The 14,711-nt window shown below is 41.8% G+C and overlaps 1 protein-coding gene across 1 annotated transcript in view; it reads left to right on the forward strand.

The window, feature by feature from the left end:
* The first annotated feature begins 670 nt into the window (after positions 1 to 670).
* CDK5RAP2 (CDK5 regulatory subunit associated protein 2) overlaps positions 671 to 14,711 on the forward strand; it is an 80,091-nt gene continuing 66,050 nt past the window's right edge. The window contains 8 exon segments of the mRNA XM_065696029.1: positions 671 to 734; positions 737 to 947; positions 1,101 to 1,162; positions 3,175 to 3,242; positions 7,832 to 7,942; positions 9,170 to 9,246; positions 10,564 to 10,687; positions 12,776 to 12,927. Of these exon segments, the coding sequence (XP_065552101.1) occupies positions 671 to 734; positions 737 to 947; positions 1,101 to 1,162; positions 3,175 to 3,242; positions 7,832 to 7,942; positions 9,170 to 9,246; positions 10,564 to 10,687; positions 12,776 to 12,927 (869 nt within the window).

Below are 14,711 nucleotides of genomic sequence, written 5' to 3' on the forward strand. Positions count from 1 at the left end.
GCCCTCCCCAGAGACACAGCCCCTGAGGGAAGAGTGTTGTTAGCGTTTAATCCAGTTTGCCATTTCCGACTGCCTGAAGCGTTCAATATAATTCCATTTTCTCGCTCAAAAGTGGGAAGGCTGCAAGGCTTAGCTCTCGGCTTTACAACCCCCCCGACTGTTTGAAGATCAGCCTGTCTGAGCGCAGGACGGGTGCTGACAGCAGCTGGCTTCGCGGATTGTCACCCCTGCCAGCTACAGAGAATAGTGACTGGAATGGGAAATTAAAGCGTCATTATTTCTCTCTCCAAGCCTGACAGAGGTCTGGCGCCGAGGAGGACATGGAAACAATCAGCTCCGGCGGCTCTGGCAGGAGCGAGGGGCCCGCAGCACCCCACAAGCGCCTCTTCCAAACGCGGAGCTCTGGGACCGAAGGCAGCAGGGAGAGGCGGGGGCTACCCCATTGCTCAGCCCCATGCCACCGCCACCTCCCACACGGACTCGACAGGCTTGCCCTCAACAAAGGTGGCAGCCACTGTGCTCTCGCCGCCTGTCTCCCTTTGAAAGCAAGATGGCGGCTGGCTGACATCGCCCTGCCTTCCCTCACTCAAGATGGCGCCCGACGCCTTTCTCCCCCATTGCCCAGCTGGCAGTCTCCACCATACCCCGCCCCGCTCTGCCCTCAGCCAACATGGCGCCGACCCGCTCCACTTCAGCCGCTGCCCTCACCAAACATGGCGGTTTCCCTTCAGTTTCAATATGCCCTTTTCCTACGCTCATCCACAATGGCTTCAGCGGCTTCACCTCCGTCGACGCAAAGATGGCGGAAGCGATTGCGCCTGTTTGAATTCCAGCGAAGCCGCCAAAGCCGCGTACAAAGGAGCCGGAGCTGGGGCTGTCCGGGACCCGCGGGCCATGGATTCGCTGCCGGTGGAGGACCCGGCGCTGCCGGTGGAGCTGGAGGGCAGGTAGGCAGGCAGGCGGGGGGCTGAGGCGCCGGGCCCGCGGCTCCTGCATCCCGCCGGGGCATGTGGTGGGGCTGGGCCCGCCGGCTCCGGGCGGGGGTCGTGGGGACGGGACCGCCAGCGCTTGTCCTCAGCGATGTTCTGCTCCTTCTTCAGCGCCTCCCGGCCGCCGGACATCTCCCGCGGGGATCCCCAGCCCGGTCCGGCCGGCGCCGACGGTAAGGAAGGGGGGCGGGCGGTGCGGGAGGCGGCGGTGAGGTACTCGCGGCACTCGAGGAGGAGCCCTCCTGCCGCTGCCCGGGGCTCGGTGCTCCTCCGGGTCTGGGAATTGCCCTCATGCCAGAGGGCTGGAGCAGCTCCGCTCTGGAGCCAGGCGGGGAGAGCCGGGCTGGGGCAGCCTGGAGAAGAGAAGGCTCCTGAAGGGGAGACCTGAGAGCAGCTCCAGTGCCTAAAGGGGCTGCAGGGAACCTGGAGAGGGGCTTGGGACAAGGACCTGTAGGGACAGGCCAAGGGGAATGGCTTGAACCTGCCCGAGGGGAGACTGAGCTGAGCTCTTAGGCAGAAGCTCTTCCCTGTGAGGGTGCTGAGGCGCTGGCACAGGGTGCCCAGAGAAGCTGTGGCTGCCCCATCCCTGGCAGTGTTCAAGGCCAGGTTGGACACAGGGGCTTGGAGCAAGCTGCTCTCGTGGAAGGAGCTGGATGAGCTTTAAGGTTCTTTCCAACACAGACCATTTTGTGATCTATGAACAAAGTCAGTAAATGCCTTCAAGTGATGCAGCTTTTTGTAAGTTATGTCTTTTTAAGGCTATAAACCACCAGCAACTGCTGCAATTACCGCTGTCTGCTCTGTTGCCTGTGGTCATTATGGCTCTTAGTCTTACATAAGATGATCAGTGGTTTTGTGAAGCGTGTACTTAAAGCACTTACAGTATCCAGTAAGGCAATACTCTTCTTTCGTGTTGTGCTTAGTTTTAGGGAAGTTGGATGCTGGGTATTATTAGGTTTTCCAGTTCAGCTCTTCAGAGTTACTTCCTGCCTGAAGTAGCCTGCTCTAGACTCAGTATCTTCACTTTTATCTCTTCACATATTCAGAAACCTCCTTCTGTTGAACAGAAGCTTCAATTCAGGACAATTTTCTATATGACAGCCATGTAACTGCATTCACCTTCAGGTGTGGGAGGCTTGCTTGAAGCACTTTAAAGCTGAATGGCTGCAAAGTACTGCTCTGAAGCCTTCTAGCTGTGGTGGTAACTCTTTGTTCCGTTATGTACGTTTCAGATGTATGGTTTTGATTTCTCTTTACATGTGTGTATCCAGCAACATAACTTTGCTGAATTCATTGTGTAGATGAAGTAGGTAACTGAAACTAAGACTTTATGGTTTACCACGAAGATCTGTTTGCTCACGAAAGGAAACACATGTAAGAAACATGCCCATGCTGCAAAAGAACTTTATTATATTCTGCCTGTGCTCTAGGAAAGCTGTTTGTGAAATTGATTAGAATGTCACCACTGTTGTTATTGGGGTTATTTGCAGAGTTGCACTACCTTGCATAGCAATTTGGGGACTGCTTTAAATGAAGTGTTTTCTTGTGGTTAGTATGAGAATCAGTCCTCGGCTACTTCTTCTTTACATTGAAGATAAGTATTTTATACAGTGTCATTATTCTGATTAAAAGCTTGCTCTCACACATTTGAGTGGAAGCAAGTTCAATGTAACAATGTGTATGCAAAAGGAAGCTTTAAGTGCATGTAAATCATGCTTTAGAAACTTACATACTGGTCATTTCCTCTGTCCATGGTTTCCCATGTCTAAGGTGGAGCCCTGTCCTCTTACCAGTAAGGTACTGAGATTTGAACTGCTTTCTGATGGTTTAATAGGACTTAGTTCTAACACAGGACTCCTCTAGTTGCTCTGAGGACTTGGTATTGAAAATGCACCTCACATAGCTTAGTTTCAGTGCACATCTTGGTTTAAATGGGTGAATTTGGAACTAGGGAGCTTAAGTAGTAGAGAACTTGCTGTGATCAGAAAGAAATGTAGGTACTAACTAGTCAGTAGCACTAACATTTAATGTGAACAAGGGGCAAAAAAAACCACGTGTCCTTCACTTCCCCAAAGGTGTTGTACTTTTACTATGTTCAGATTAGCTAGGCCTTTGTTGTTTCCATCTTGAAGCCCAGCTTAGAGATTCTGCTGTCTGAACTTGTTCTGTCTTCTTAAATATCTAGTGTTACCAGATGTGGCAGAAGACACAGTCTCACCAACTAGAGCTCGGACCATGAAGGACTATGAAAATGTAAGCAGACTTTTACTACGACTCGGTGATATATTTATGGCCAAGATATATCTTAACATGCTGGCTCAAGTCTTGACTCCCTGGGTCAGGCTTGTTCGTCTGTTAGAGGTGTGACTGGCTGGCTGTGCTTTGAACCTCTGTTTCTGAAGTATTGCTTTCGAGAACAGAGGGAAAATGTTGCTGAGACCAGCCAACTGCTGCTCTGAAGTTGTGAAACAAAATTGGCACCCTCTGCTTGAAAATTCATGCAATCACCGCATAAGAACTTGGCTTGCAAGTCTGCAATTGATGTGTTTCAAGGGATCATCAAGCCTATTTTCATTTAGGCTAGTAGAGGAATTGTGGTTTTAATTCATTGACTGTGTATAATACTTTTAAACTATATAATTACGTATGATTCTGCTTGGAATACTTTTGTTGTAAAGGTCTGGTATCATTGTGATAATTCTGTAGATAAAACTGGGTTTGGCACTTACTGAAATCCAAAGGAAAATGTTAGATTTTTGAAACTGTGTATGAATCGTATTGGTTATTTAAACTGAATAAGCCAATCTTTTATAGCTGCTGAATGCTGCTTTGGTTGGGGTATAACTGTGTTCAGCTTTAAATTGCTTAACTCAAGTTCTTATGGCTGTGTGAAGAAACTGTAGAGGGGGAAGGCAATCAAAACGCTGAGATGACTGCTACAGATAAAGGCTGTGGCTTGCTATCTTTGGGATGTGTTGAGTGTCTGCAGTTTTTAGTGTGCTTCTGCAGCTGCTGTTACCTTTTGTAGCATTGTTCTGTTTGAAATGAGTGCTTCTTCTAAACTCTTTCAGTTTCTGGTGGCCTTATGTCCCTCTAAGGCAGAAGCTTTGCTCTTTGGTCAGGATTTAAAGCTTGTTTTGAAATGCCTAGGTCTGTGTCTGTTTCACTTCCTCTTTTGTTTTTGTGCATTGGAAGACTCTTGCCTTGGCATTAGTATGTGCTTAAAATCTCTTACTGTGATATGTGCCCAAGACTTCAGTCTAGCATATATGTTCTGAAAGTGGTTTATTATCTGCAGTGCTTGTTTGCACGAGGGAAAACGTTATAGGAGGGAGGAAAAATCTGTTGTTGTTTTGTGTGATGTAGAGGAGAAAGGGTGCCCTCACATGTCTCTGGGTTCCTTGTGTGTGTACAGACCCCTTATGTTAAATTGAGCTGTTAAACTTCTCATGGGGTTTTATGGCTGCCAGCAGTATAATGAAGCTCAAAAGTTCATTCAAGTAAGGGAAGAAGAACCCATTAAGCACTATTAAACACAGAGATACTTCTCGTGGTTTTGAGTCTAAGATTTCTGGTGGCAGAAAAGCTAAACTTGAAAAAGGGAGCATTTACCATCCTTGTCTTTTTTTACTATTTACTAAGCATTCAGCTGTAGATGTAGATGTGCTTTTGGACTGCCTGTTCTTATCCTGCTTTAAACCAAATCTGAACTAGTAGGTAAAGCTCCTGATACCTCCTGCCTGGAGGTGGTTTGTGTGTGTATACACATTCATATTACTGCATCGATTTGCTGATCTTTGAGGCTATGTGATTTATGCAAGGTATGAGAAGGGAGTAATGAAAGGAGTGGGCTCCTTTCCTTGCAGCTCAGAGAACAAGATGGGTATACTGAGCTTTGAATGGGCTAAAGGGTGGATCCATGTAGAAAAGGTCCTTTTATGCGTATAAAAGGATTATATATGGACCATCTCCATATCCTGGTGATGATGCTGATCTAGGTGATGTTAGAGTTGTAGATTTTGTTAGTATTTAGGGTCTGTCCCACTTTCTTACCATATGGGGGGAACCACCTTGTGATAGAACATGTGAATACATGGGCAAAGTGAAAGACATCTCTCAATGAGGACCTCGTTATTGTTAGATGTTAATGAGTAGAAAAGACAATTAGTACCAAGTTAGGGAACTATGTCATAGTGTATGTGTGTTCATTTCTTGCCTCCCCAAACCCACTTTCAGTTTTGCTGTCTTGTTAAAATGGCCTCTGCTGGCAAAACCTGTGTTGTGCTGTGAAGCCACAGCCTCTGCTGACAAATGCTGTTTGGCATAAAAATGGCTTTGTGCAGACTTGGAAAGGAGCTAAACCAAGCTAGGCAAGTGATGTTTGCTACCATGCTGTCCAGAGTAGTCTGTGTAGAGTGTATTGCTTTGTTCTGGTTTTCTTTTCAGGAATAGTCTCTTATTTCTCTTCTTTCTTTCCTTTGTTAAATACAGAAATCAAAATGTAAAAAGGAATTAAGACTGAGTCTTTAAATGCTTAAGTTGAGATGATTGCCCTTAAAATCCTTTTGCAGCGTGATCTTGCTCACATTTTACACGTTGTCTTTTATTAAGCTATAACTTTTTAATTGTAGCCTGCCTGAATTAACTTTCCTCTGAGCAACTGAATGTCAGAGACAACATTTGTTTCACTGCTTGGTTTATGATTGCGTAGTCTGTTTTGTTTGCCTTTTGAAAACAGTACCCTTAAGCTCTTTGATTTAATTCTATTGCCACTGAAATATATGTGAGCAGAATTAAGATACACTGAGTTCTTTTGAAATTGTTTCTTTCTTTCTGACTCAGACTGGGTTGTATGAGTGAATTCTAACAAGGAGTTCAACTAATACAGTTTCAGAGCATCTTTGGACTATTTCTGAATGAACAAACAGGGACGATCTGTTAGGAATAACCTACTGACAGCATAGAAAACCCAAAACCAACAGCCCCAAACCAAATGCTGTAAGGTTTGTCTACTCTCACGAGCTGAACAAAGAGCTGAGCTTGCCAGCAAGATATGTAAGATCTAGCATGGTTCTGCAGCCTTGCTTTAGAAGGTCTTTTGTGTCTTTCCTGACTCTGAATAAGGATTTTAGTTCTGAGCAGTATTCTGCGTTGGGCTCAGTCACGTGAATTCAAGTACAAAGTTGCACTGTTTTCATGCTTACATCCATTTGAATGTTCTGAAAGAGTCATTCCAGTTACTCAAGATGCCTCATTATATACTCCTGAGATATCATGCTTTAAGCAGTTACAATGCGCATAGTTCAAGTTTGTCCACTACTGTTTGTGATCATCCAGTTGGAATTGTAGGGAAACAAGGGTCAAGTTAACTTATGTGTATTGCTACTAAAGACAGGCTTCTTCAGGATGTGTGCATGTGCCATAGAGTTGATGTTGTCAAGGGTATTTTCAAAGCCTTGGATGATATTTGCTAGCGTGAATAATGCGGAGGCACCTTGCTGGGCAGATGATTGAACTGCAGAATTGTCTGCAGATACAGGTTCTGCAGTTAGAGAAGATCATTTTAGGTTTCACAAGCCAAATATTTGAAGAATTGTATTGGTAATAATTCTCACAAATGGTACAGTGCTGTTCTGGGAGAGCCTACATAAATATTTGATTAGTAGCTCTGTAACATATTAGATTTCCTTTTGCTGAAAAGGGGACACAGGGCTTATTTGAATGAATGTTTTATGCTTGGTTCCTTAAAAGAAATTTAGAGGGAGACTTCTTTCTTTAATGAAACCATCAACTATGTTACTGCTCCTACTAGGACGGGTAAAAACCATAACCAAAGAATTGCACTATGAAATATGTGATGGGATAAAGGTTTTACTGGTGTGCGTTTGGGCACACGTGCTTTGTGTGTCTGTGGCTTTTCTTCCTGTGAGTAGGCTGTCAGCCCATGCTTTTGCCAAGAAAATGCTTCTGTTTCAGCACGATGTCTTGTTTTGTTCAAGTTCTTTCTTAGGAAAGAAAGAACTACTTAGTATTTTTGGATCTAAACCCCTCCAAACTCTTGGATTAATTTTGTGTGAAGTCAGACAATGTTTTAGTACTTAAAGCAGGAATGTTCTAAAAAGCAGTCTGCACAACAGCGTGTATTATAAACAATACCCTTTCATAATTATTTGCTTAATTGCCGGTGTCTCTGAGTTTTGCAGGGCGAAAACTAAACACAAGCTAAATGATAATGTCTTACACAAATGTACAAATTTATGTGTGTGCTAATGGGCCTCTGTATCTTAAAATAGATGAAAACAAAAAACAAACCCCAAAGCATTCTGAAGGGGTAGGCTGGGATTTTTTTCTTGTTCAGGTGAGGAATGGAGATGGGGAATGGTAGGAGAAAAATGTGATGCATGCTGAAGATGTAGAAGATAGAAACCCATTGAACTGCTCGGAGTGTTTGCAGCTTTCTGGTGGTGCTATCTTGGAGGGAAGGATGTGTCATTTTCATTTGGATGTCATATGCTGCTATTAACACCTTCACAATTTGAATTATATGTATTTGAATATATATAATTGATATGTGTATCACCCACACATAAGTATATGTTTAGCTGTATCCAGTGTAGATAAGGCCCTCAGTGGCATGGTTTAGTAGTGGACTTGGCAGTCCTGGGGTAATGGTTGGACTAGATGATCTTAAAAGTCTTTTCCAACGTAGTCAATTCTATGATTGTATGAATTCCAATCTTGCACTGTGGAGAGCAAACCTAAATAGTAGTAGTTTTCACTTTTTAGCTTACTTGGTTTGAAACGCATGCCATAATTTTCTTCTTTTCTTTCTTATTTCACAGCAAATCACTGATCTAAAAAAAGAGAACTTCAACCTGAAGCTTCGTATATACTTTCTGGAGGAACGGATGCAGCAGAAGTTTGATGGTCCCACTGAAGAAATATACAAAATCGTATGCATTTAGAAGAATTTAATAGTATATCTTTTTGAAGTTTGTTTTCTTGTGGCCTAATCCTTTCCAGTAATAACTAAATTAAAAGAACCAGTATAAGGTGTGGAAAAATGAGTTTCAAATGTGTGAGTGTCTATAGTTATAGGACAGACTAAGATGTTTCCACTGAATGGGTATGAATCTTTGGTAGCTGTACTACTCAAATCAGATGCTGAATGGGAAATAGAAGCAGCAACACACTTGTGAGTTTGATACGTAATTACTCTGCTTTCTACTATCAGGCAGTTCAGTTCACCCTCTATTCTTTCCTGGGTTTATCAGGTGTCAGCTCAACTATTTGGAGGTGGTTTAAAGCAAGTAGAAGTCTTACTAGGGTTGTGTATAGCTTCCAGTTTTATTGCTCTGAACTGAAAGAATGCATATTTGCACTGGATTCAGGAAATCTATGTCAGTTTGTGGAAGAAACTGGTCTCTGTAAGTCTGAAGAATTTTGAAGAGTCAAGTGGTATGTTTTGCATCCTCATTATTTCAGGTTTGCAGATGATAGGAAGCACCTTTGGTGGTGCCTGAGTTCTAGAAGGGAAAAAAATCATTTTGGTAATTCAGAAGCATGTTATTTGTAACAGATGCTTGCATCAGATCCCTTTTCCATAATAGGATACAAATGTTCTTGGTGCTTGTTGCAGTAGTTAAGTTATAAGTTGATGTTTAGCTAGGTCATGATTTCAACTGAGTGTCACTGGTGAGTGTTCTGTCCTGGTCTTTTGTGCTGGTGTCTTTTAATGGTTAACATACTGAAATAGTGTCAGTTGTTCTTTGTATAATGTGTAATTATGTCCTGAATAGTTTTCTTGGGCTGTAACAAATTAATTTTAAGACTATATCAACTATGGAGATATTTAATAATCAGGCTTTTAAAAGAATACAAAAATATATCTTAGGTCAAAGAAAAAATGTGCATTGAAAGCTTTAGTAACTCCCTATGCTGATCTGCAGTACTGGTCGTTATAGTAAAGTGTGTGTAGGGGATTTGTCTTGCTTTAATACAATGGTCCTAAATGCTTTCTGAGATCTCTGAAAGTCTTGAACCTTGCAAAATATGTCATTTAAAGCTTAAATATCTCTAGGCTATTCTTAGCCCACTGATATGTTATATTTGCTGTCCAATAACTTTTGGGTAGGGTGACCTCTGAGCTCTCCCCAGACACCTTAATTCTTTTGTCCTAGAACATTGAGCTGAAAGTTGAGATTGAAAGTCTGAAGCGTGATCTGCAGGAGAGAGAGAAGCTGCTCATCAAAGCCTCGTAAGTTCCCGTGTATTTCTTCATGTCTGTTACCTGGGATTTCCAAGATCTTGCTTCTGTTTTTTTCCTAATGTTTTAGGAATATGAGGATCCCCAAAAGTAGTATTTTAAGGGCACTTATCATGCAGTTATTTCGTTTATTACTGAAATCACATGTGTGAATTCTTAAATGCGCAACTATATTAATTTACTTACACTGGATGGAGTGACTTTGATCTCCTTCATTCTACTGTATTTTTCGGGTACATAAACGACTCCCTAATTTGGAATGGCTTAGCATGCCTGTTGTAGAAGTCAAGCTAAGAGCTTAATTGTCTCAACAGGTGAAGAGGTGGAGGTTATTTTAACAGCACTGGATTGAGAAGACACAAAACAGTTCTCAGAAAGGCTTAGGAAACAGTTCAGAGCTAATCTAGAATGGGTCTTGTGGGTTTTAATGATGTCAACATGAATATACCTCAAATTCCTGCCTTTCTGTTAGAACCTCTTTTCTAAATAAATATTATTTAAAAATTATAGTGCTACCTTATTTTACAGCATGGGCAGGGTGGAATATGCTTTGAAGAGGGAATGGATGAGTAGGGCTGACAATAGCCTGTTAAACTGCTTCTTTCTAGATGTCATGTTCAAAACTAACCTGGGCTTGCAGTGACTGACAGCTGCTGACTGCTACACAAGCTCAGTTTCAGCTGATTTCTCTTTATGTGGCCTAATACATATGGCATTGAGTTGTTACCAGTTAGCCTTTTTTTCACAGAGGAGCCTAATTTTGAGTAGATCCTGAGGACCAGATTAGTTTTCATTTGGTCTCTTCAGGTAACTGTTAAAGGCTATTGCTGGTCTTTGAATGGAACCTTGCACAAGTTCAGGAAGTTCAGGGAGAAGTCATAACCAAGTGGTCATCCTTTGTTTAGTAAGGAAGCACTAGCTGTTGTGTTCCTTCAAGGTATTAACAGTTACTGAGAAGGCAGTTGGAGAGATCTCGGCAGCTATATAACTTGACTTTATTCCAGTGTTGCTTTCAATAGAAAATAAATCTCTACCAAAGGCTTGATACTGTATTTGAAAGCTTAAAATATGAAGGAATCATTACACTTTATATGAATGATGAAAAAGTTGTTGGTTATCTACTGTGACAAGGCTTGTGTGTGGAACTCATTGCTATATAGTGTGTAGATGTTTGTATTTAACCTTAAAGTGACAACGAGGTACAGATGAAGTGGTAGACACTTGTGTGTAATCTACTAGCCACTCCCACTTTAAATGTCTTCCACTTTGTTATGTAATGAGATTTCTATCTATATTATGACCTTTCAGTAAGGCAGTTGAAAGCTTGGCCCAGGGTGGTGATGCTGAAATGCAGCGTGTAAAAGAAGAGGCACAAAAGAAGGTGCAAGAAATGGAAGAAATCCTGACCAGCAGAATAAACTTGCTGGAAAAGGTGGGTGACTGAAATTGAAGGAGTAGTTAGGAATCAGTACTGCCTTGGTGCTATTGTCTGAGATTTCATAGTGTCATCTACCTGTATTTTCAGCTTTCCTGGAAAAATAGCCTCTCCATAGAATGGCTGTTTTTTTCCTAGAGGTTATAGAGTGCCTGTTCTTTCTAGAGGCTTTCTATATCTCCACTCTAGTGTGTTCATTATAGGCTGAGAGGCCACCTACTTACGGCAGCTTCTGGGTAGGTGAACCAGTGCGTGCTTCCCTCTGTTCTGCCTCTTGCACTCTGTTGTTAGATGGACCTTTATCTGCCAAATATTGTTGGTTTCTGCTGTTACTATATCTTGTTGCATAACATTCTCCTGTTCCAGAAGGTTATTCTTAACAATGGCTTTTTGAATTCCTTGCTCTCTGTGGTTGAGACAGTTTATTCCTCTATTTATTGTCAAGCCATTGCTTAAATTGCCTCTTTACAGGTGAATTGCTTCATGTTTCCTCCTTTTGTAGTGTAAAGCCAAAAAACCCCAAATTTCTTTGCATGAATAACCTGCTTCCTTAGAAGAGAAGTTCAATTTTTTGTAAAGAACAAATGTGATACTGAGTGGTCTGTGCTGGAAATGTTTGTGTCAAGTTCTAGAAATACATAAACTCACGGTTGTTTCGCAACATTGACTGTGTACACTTAACTGGAGGTGTGGGATTTTATGGCTGTGTTTGTGAGAGGGATAGAGGTCTGCTGCTCTTCCTGGAAGTAAACAGAAATAACACATAATGGGTATATGTCAATATATGCTTTCACTTCCCTAAAGAATGAATTAGACATGGAAGGTATTAGTAGCAGTCTCCTGATAGTATTTTCTGTCAGGAATTAGCAGTATTCAGAAAGCAGTGAGCTCCTTCAGACAGGAGAAGGGGGGAATCTCCACGACCTTTCTTTAGTGGAATGGGGATTTTTCAAAGCGTTCTTCATGCTATTGCATTGATAGAGAAGTTCCTAAATCACTTACTCCATACTAAACCAGCCAGTCAGGCTGGTGTTTCCCAGATCTGCCAAGGTATAAAGGCAAATACTCTTAATCTCATGGTGATACATCATTTTTTGTATCCTGGAGATAGTGTTGGCCTCTGATATCAATTTCATTATGCTTATGAATGTGAACACTGCAGAGTAGTTTTAGTCACTTGTTTATGTAGCACCATATAATGATACAGACCCAGGTAACACTAACAAAGGTTAACTTAATTCAGAGGTTTTGATTGAAAGGTGAGTGCTGACAGATCAGCCATTCAAGAAAGGGGTTGAGTGGTGAGGTCTGGTGGTGAAGGACCTTTTCCTCAAGCTCCCCAAAGAGATGTGCTTTATAGTATAGATATGGAGAGGGGAATTACGTGTTAGGCTACAAGGAGGCTTCTGTTTCATAGAAAGCACAATTCAGTGAGCACAGTAGGGAAGCTTACAATGTCAAAATGAAGATCTGAAACAAATTTCGTGTAGGAGAAGCATGGGTTTCTTTGGTGTTCCCTATGAGTTGGGTCACCTAGAGGAGGTTGACTGGAATCTCTGGGTGTTATCTCTATTCTATTGCTGTTCAAGAGAAAAAGGTCAGGTTCATACTTTATCAATTCTTGCAAAATATTATAAATGATGTTGGGAAGAGTTCCAATTAGCTACAGTGAGTTTGGGAATATTAATTTCATCTCTGATGGAATAAAAAAGCTCTTGTTTAACCTCTGTAAGTGTAGCTATTTATTATGATAGTGAGAGGACAGTGGGACAAAGCCAAATTATAATGGCTAAATCTAAAACCGTAGCATAGGGGCAGTTTTAATTCCAGTTCTGCTATCAGGGTATTTGTTTTATTTCTTTGAAACAAACTTCCCTTTTTCTATGTACCATGGAAAATGTCTGCATTTTCAAGATTAAACCATAAAGAGTTCAGAAGCATTTTCAAAGTGCTTGAACTACTTGGTAAAAGTTGCTAAATTAAACATGCCAACATATGTTTGGTAGAAGAAACTTTAATATGTGAAAGAAAATTGTGAGCATTTTGTTCTTACAGGCATCAGGATTGTGTGTGTTTTAATTACAGGATCTTAAAGCTGCCCAAGAAGATGTGGAAAAAGCTGTTGCAATGACAGAGAAGGAGAAAGCTCTGAGAATAGCTGCTGAGCAGAAACTTGCTTCAATTATGAATGCCCCTGCGAAGGATGTGGATATGATTACAGGAGCTGAGAAAGACAGGTCAGAACTCTTGCTGCTGCCGCTTCTGACTACTGGAATTCTTTGTTGTTCAAGTGCAAAGAGTCAACATGGATTTATAGGTTTTAATAGTTTGATCCTACCCTCAGATACATGAGTGAGTGCTACTGGCTATCTTATCTATTCAGCTATTAAATGAATAGCAACACAACAACCAGTTTACATGCTGCACGATAGAAAAATCACCTTTAAAAGTTGCCTGAAAGCGTAAAAGGATCAGTATGCATGTGACATGAGCATGTCCTATTTGAAAGCATCTTTGTAACTTTGACTTACCTCCTGCTTGCTGCTTTCTTGAACCACTGTTGAATAGAACTTGACTCTGCCATTTGTACTCACTTACTGCTTTCGTGGTGCTTATGTACTTTGCAGTCTCAGGGATGTGTCTGTTGAGGCTGGTAAACCTGATGGGGAGAGAAACAGTGTGTTTGAGCTGTTTTGATTGTGCTGTGCAAAGCATTGGCTTGGCTTTGTTTGGCAGGTAGGGGCAAAGGTGTGCGAGTTGTTCCTTAACTTGAGATGGGGAAAAATGTATCAAATAAAATCTCAGTCCTTTGGAGGGTTTTTATCTTTTAGGTATGTAGGGTAAAATACAAGCCTGGCAAGCCTCCCAGTAAAGCTGGCTTGGTTTGGGGATATGAGCCCAGAATGGAGTTCAAAAGACTGCTATGATTCCGTATACTTTAGAGTATCCTTTCCCATCTGTTTGTGACTGAGCCCTGCAGGTAACTGCTCTGTGAGTCACTGTGTAATTGGTCTACCCTGATAACAGAAAGCTGTGTTGGCCTGAGGCTTTCATTTTGTAGGCTTTATGTTATGGTAGCACCAAAGCAAGGTTTACAGTGTGTTCCAGACAGTTGTTCCAAAAGCATAGAGATTGAAAACTGCCCATCTGGAATCTGTTGTGGCATAAAATTACCAATCTGTTCTAATAAGTTTTGATACTGCACCTTATGTGCCACGACTTAGTTATAACCTGGCTCTCAAGTTACCTCCCTCCTTTCCCTTTCCCTGCCTTCCTCTTTCTGTCTGTTAGTCATCTGCGTTGAACACAGTTGCTCTCCGGAGAGACTTGAGCTGGGAAGGAGCTATAAAGCTAGTCCCTTTCAGAGGTACTCTGGTTGACAGCTTGTGTGAAAATAGTACTTGAAGTGTGGAAGCAAATTGGCAGGGTTAGAGTATAATGAAGGCTTTGGTTTAGTTTTGGTGGTTTTCTCCTCTCTTTACGTTTCCCTCCATGATCTAGTGTTAGCAGGATCATCTATTGCATGCTGGTAGATCAGTGTAAGTATTCCCAGGCCTAGAAAAACATAGTGCTAATGGAAGAAGAGAGCATTTGACTTCTTGAAGTGAATCAAATGTTAACATGCAGTGCTTTAAATGTGTCTGGGAGTAGCACATCTGGAATTCATATTGTGTTAAAAAGTTGCTTTCACAATTTAGGCTGCAAAATACAAAGGGAATCACAACTGGTGTTTTATGCCAGAAAGTTTTGCCTTAATAACCCTTATATCTGTCAGAAACATGAGCATTATTGTGAAATGAGAACCAGCTTAGGTACAAATATTAATGTAAATGGGTACTTGGGGGTACTCAGTGATGACATGTAAGGATATGGTGGTGTATGAAATGGAATAGATTGATAAGCTTTTTGTGTGTGCTCTAAAGGATGATGTAACTAAAATGTTGAAGCTTAAGTGTTGACATTTGAAAAGAAGAATGAGCACTTTGCAGGGGGCTCAACACTGTTTGTTGCTTGTTGTGAA

Source organism: Lathamus discolor, chromosome 15 (assembly GCF_037157495.1).
Source record: "Lathamus discolor isolate bLatDis1 chromosome 15, bLatDis1.hap1, whole genome shotgun sequence".
In the NCBI taxonomy this organism is placed as follows: Eukaryota; Metazoa; Chordata; class Aves; order Psittaciformes; family Psittacidae; genus Lathamus; species Lathamus discolor.